The sequence below is a fragment of the Ailuropoda melanoleuca genome, chromosome 1 (assembly GCF_002007445.2).
Source record: "Ailuropoda melanoleuca isolate Jingjing chromosome 1, ASM200744v2, whole genome shotgun sequence".
In the NCBI taxonomy this organism is placed as follows: Eukaryota; Metazoa; Chordata; class Mammalia; order Carnivora; family Ursidae; genus Ailuropoda; species Ailuropoda melanoleuca.
This window is the reverse complement of record NC_048218.1, coordinates 206,458,074-206,461,981: the sequence shown is the minus strand read 5'-3', so window position 1 is coordinate 206,461,981 and position 3,908 is coordinate 206,458,074. Positions and strand designations below refer to the sequence as shown.

Below are 3,908 nucleotides of genomic sequence, written 5' to 3'. Positions count from 1 at the left end.
CCCCTCACCCGCCCCTTTCCACCTGAGTGATCCTTGACCCCATGGACACGCTTCTGGGGACACCGACCGAGGAGCAGTGGCCTGCCATGACCAAGCTGCCAGACTATAAGGTGTGATGGGGAATTGGGGGGGGGTCCTTTTTACTCCACAGGTCTAGCAGCTCCAAGTCCCCACACCTCTGGTCTGACTCTCCCTGCCCCCCCGACAGCCCTACCCAATGTACCCAGCCACAACGTCCCTGGTGAATGTCGTACCCAAGCTCAATGCCACGGGGAGGGACCTGCTACAGGTGACCAAGGGCAGGGGTGGAGGGCAGGGTCCAGACACTTGTCCGGGGGGCTGGGGGACGGTGGGGCTCTAGGGAGTTGACCCAGCCTGATTCCGCCACGCCTTTCTTCCGTGCCTTCAGCATCTCCTGAAGTGTAACCCCGTCCAGCGCATCTCAGCAGAAGAGGCCCTGCAGCACCCCTACTTCTCCGACTTCTGCCCCCCGTAGGCTCCAGGACCTTGGCCAGGCTGGGGCCTGGCCTATTTAAGCCCCTCCCAGGAGGGGAGGAAAAGCAGGGGATGCACGGTGTGCTGGGTCCAGCTGTGCTGGGCCTGGCCGGGGAGGAGGTGCCCTGGCCCGTGGTCTTCACTCCCTCCATGGACTTTATTTAATTTCATAAATTGTCTCCTTTCCCACAGTCTGGCTGATGTGGTGGTAAGAGTGGCTCTGAGAGGGGATGGGCTGGGGCCAGGGCCTCTGCTCTGCCTTACCACCCTCCTCAGCCTTGCATCCCGCTCAAACCCAGCCCAGCTGTCGGGTCCTTGCTCCACTACTCTAAGTGGCCTGAGACTGGGTTCTGGAGGCTCTGACTGTCACCCCGACGGCTGCTCGAGGGCAGCACCACCCCCACCCCTGTGCTGATGCGGGCACCTACCCCCCCATGCCCAGGAGCGCCAGTCCTGAGGGGTTAGGCAGCCAGTGTCAGAGTAAGGCTGGGCTCCCACCAGAATGGGGAAAGGAGGACTGTTCTCCCTATCCCACATGTACATCCCCAACTCTTGCTCTTTCACCGGCCCCCCATCCCCAGGCCTGTAGGTGGGGACAGGAGAGATCCAGAAATGTGATTAGATTAGGAATGCCCCTGCCCCCAGTTTCCCAATATTTGGGGTACAGAGAGCAGGGACGGTGGGCAGTAGTTGGGGCCTGGGTATATTTTTACTGGCAGGAGTGGGAAGGGGGAAGGGAGGGTCTCCTGCCACCATTTCGAGCCGGGGCCTTCTGCTCTTTGGGGAGGTTGGGGAAACAGCCGTTCCCATGGAGACGGGTGGTGTGTTGGCACTTGGTCCCGAATATGAGAAAAGAGTCTTGATCTTCCCAGGCAGGACAGCTGCTTGCGTTCTTGGAAGTGGGTAGTTCCTCCTGTCCTCTCCCTGCCTGCTCCCCCACTTGTTGCCAGGCTCTGGGGCAGAGCCTTCTTCTAGCTGTTCCCTTGTAGGACCCCAAACATAACTGTTCTCCCGCTGACTCCTCGCTGCCTTGACACTCGGCTTTGGGCTCCATTCTCTCTGAATGTCGTTCTGATGAGCTCGTTCACACTGAGCTGCAAAAGACGGATGCCCTCTTACTACTCTTTTCTCCCAGAGAGATCTGTGGTGGTTGTAGGTGGTAGGGACCCANCTGAATGTCATTCTGATAAGCTCGTTCACACTGAGCTGCAAAAGACGGATGCCCTCTTACTACTCTTTTCTCCCAGAGAGATCTGTGGTGGTTGTAGGTGGTAGGGACCCACCTACATTTCAGACACTGCCCACTGGATGCTGGCTGGCAGAGGTCTTCTGGAGCCGAGTAGGGCTGACCTTGGCCTGATTAGTCTGCCTGTAAGAGAACCAGCCAAGGCTGACGCACTAGAACTTTATTTGGGGTGAAGATGGCAGAGACACAAGCAGGCGGGGCATGTCCAGGATGTCAGGGTGTAGCCCTGTAGACACAGACACCGGGTCTAGAGCCGTGTGACGAGGTAGCAGGTGTGGTGGGAGGCAGACAGAGTCTTGGTGACAGCGCAGGGAGGGGTGGGAGGCCTGGTGGGACCAGATCACAGTGCTGGGACAGGAGGCCTTGGACCTGCCTTGCCCTCCTGAACCTCAATGTCACCCTCTAGACAGGAGCTGCCCCTCCTCCCTTGAAATAGGGGGCCATTTCTTTTTACCTGGGGCCCAGACTGAGGTGGGAACTTTGGATTCGGTGGCTGCCCAGCCCTTCCTGAAGCTGTGGGAGGAGGGAAAGGGTCAGAGGTGGGAAGGAGTCCTCCCTCCCAGGCCCAACCAAGGTCACTGCACGCTCCTCCCCCACCATTCTTTCCTCAGCTAGGTAGGGATGGTGTTCTAGGTTTCAGGGGGAGGGCTAAGCACCCATGTTGGGGATGGCAAAGAAGGAGGAAGGAGTTGTTACCAGATTGGTGCCAGAATGCCTTTGGGAGTGCTTTCGGTTCCAGAAGTATCCCAGGACCCTGTCTCGGAATACCTGGGGGCAAGCAGTGGCGGAAGTGGCCAGTGCACACCTTCCTCCAGATCCTAAGGCCTGATTCCTTTCCCCTCCCCCAGCTGGGGCTCAGGCCCACCTCACAGAGGTAGTCCAGGATCTCAAGGATGGTGAGCAGGCTGGCTCCGATGAACAGCCCCATCTGGCCCCCTATGTCACCTGCGGAGCCCAGGTTACCCATCAGCTCACAGCCACCTGCCCTGCCCACGCCTCCCCAGACTCGTGGGCGCGCATGCACGCACACGCACACACACCAAGCAGTTCTGACACTTCATAGGCCTTCTTCTGTTCCACCGTCTCATAGTTGAGGGCCTCAAAGAAGATGTCCAGCACCAGCACGTTCTCTCTGGAGGAAAAGAGGGCAGGCAAGCTCGCGGGACACCCGCTGGTGCCAGCTGCTGGCAGGAAACAGGTGCACGATCCATCTCCCGTCTGTGACTCCTTTTAAGAGCCCTGGGACGGGCATCACGGCCCCCATTTGCAGAAGAGATGGAGTCAGAAGGTTAAACTGCTTGCCCAGAGGCCGAGGAGCCCTGTGGTGATGTGCAGACTGGTGTCCCACCCGGGTGTGCGCACGAAGGCTCGCCCGCGGGAGGGTGCCCGCCCCGCCCCGCCCCGCCCCGCCCCTGCGGTCCCGGCTCACGCGATGTAGGCCTCGCTGCGGTTGTGTTTCCGGGCCAGGTAGCGGGCGGAGGCGCGGCTGGGGATCCGCACCATGGAGAGCTCCTTGGCGTAGCGCGTGCTGGCGCACGGGTTGGGGCAGGTGCACGCGTCCTTCCGCAGCATGGCGTCTAGGGGTCACAGTCGCCTGGGTCAGGGCCGCCCGCCCTGCGGGGGCCGGGTCGTGGGCGGAGCAGGGGCGGGGATGACGGAGAGTTTTGCCCCTTACCGAGCGCCGGGTTGGCGCAGTCCTTGTACTGCTGGGGGCTACACACTGGCGCCCCGCCTGGGGGGGTGGGGGAGGAGACCGTGAAGGAGACAGCTTCAGGAACGGCCCCCAGGCCCCCTTGCCGGGACCCGGACCCCCTCCTCCGCCCCCACCAGCCCCTTACCAGGCATATGCATCATTCGGCAGCCGCACTTCCGAGCCACGTAGCGCGTCTCACAGGCTAGGCGACACCCCATTAGACTATAGGGAGGGTGGGGGCCTGGGCTAGGGCTGGGGGGACCCGAAGGTTCTGGCTCAAAGTCGGGGTCCAGAGATGCGGAGCTGCAGTCGCCCCAGGGTGGGGGCAGGAAGCTCAGCTGTAGTTGGTTGGGTCAAGGAGGCACCAGGTACAACGTGACCTGTCCCTGTGCTGGCATGCGGAGGGGTGGGGGCCCCCTGGGACGGTCTGAGGTGTTGTGGGTGAAGGAGGGGGTTGGGGGCCTCGGCGGGGTT

At 61.5% G+C, this 3,908-nt stretch overlaps 3 protein-coding genes across 3 annotated transcripts in view; 1 reads left to right on the top strand and 2 right to left on the bottom strand.

Annotated features, from left to right (window-relative positions):
- SLC4A2 (solute carrier family 4 member 2) overlaps window positions 1–479 on the bottom strand; it is a 20,852-nt gene extending 20,373 nt beyond the window's left edge. The window contains exon 1 of the mRNA XM_002915492.4: window positions 467–479. The gene's annotated coding sequence lies outside the window, so the exon portion shown is untranslated. The remainder of the gene's footprint in view (window positions 1–466) is intronic.
- The window catches only part of CDK5 (cyclin dependent kinase 5), a 4,244-nt gene extending 3,561 nt beyond the window's left edge, over window positions 1–683 (top strand). Inside the window, exons 10-12 of the mRNA XM_002915493.4 lie at window positions 50–110; window positions 209–289; window positions 410–683. Of these exons, the coding sequence (XP_002915539.1) occupies window positions 50–110; window positions 209–289; window positions 410–496 (229 nt within the window). The 3' untranslated portion in view covers window positions 497–683. The remainder of the gene's footprint in view (window positions 1–49; window positions 111–208; window positions 290–409) is intronic.
- A 1,209-nt stretch (window positions 684–1,892) lies between these two features.
- ASIC3 (acid sensing ion channel subunit 3) overlaps window positions 1,893–3,908 on the bottom strand; it is a 2,497-nt gene continuing 481 nt past the window's right edge. Inside the window, exons 2-9 of the mRNA XM_034649317.1 lie at window positions 3,580–3,772; window positions 3,417–3,473; window positions 3,171–3,318; window positions 2,782–2,873; window positions 2,607–2,686; window positions 2,438–2,509; window positions 2,196–2,254; window positions 1,893–2,067 (exon numbers count right to left, since the gene is read on the bottom strand). Of these exons, the coding sequence (XP_034505208.1) occupies window positions 1,989–2,067; window positions 2,196–2,254; window positions 2,438–2,509; window positions 2,607–2,686; window positions 2,782–2,873; window positions 3,171–3,318; window positions 3,417–3,473; window positions 3,580–3,772 (780 nt within the window). The 3' untranslated portion in view covers window positions 1,893–1,988. The remainder of the gene's footprint in view (window positions 2,068–2,195; window positions 2,255–2,437; window positions 2,510–2,606; window positions 2,687–2,781; window positions 2,874–3,170; window positions 3,319–3,416; window positions 3,474–3,579; window positions 3,773–3,908) is intronic.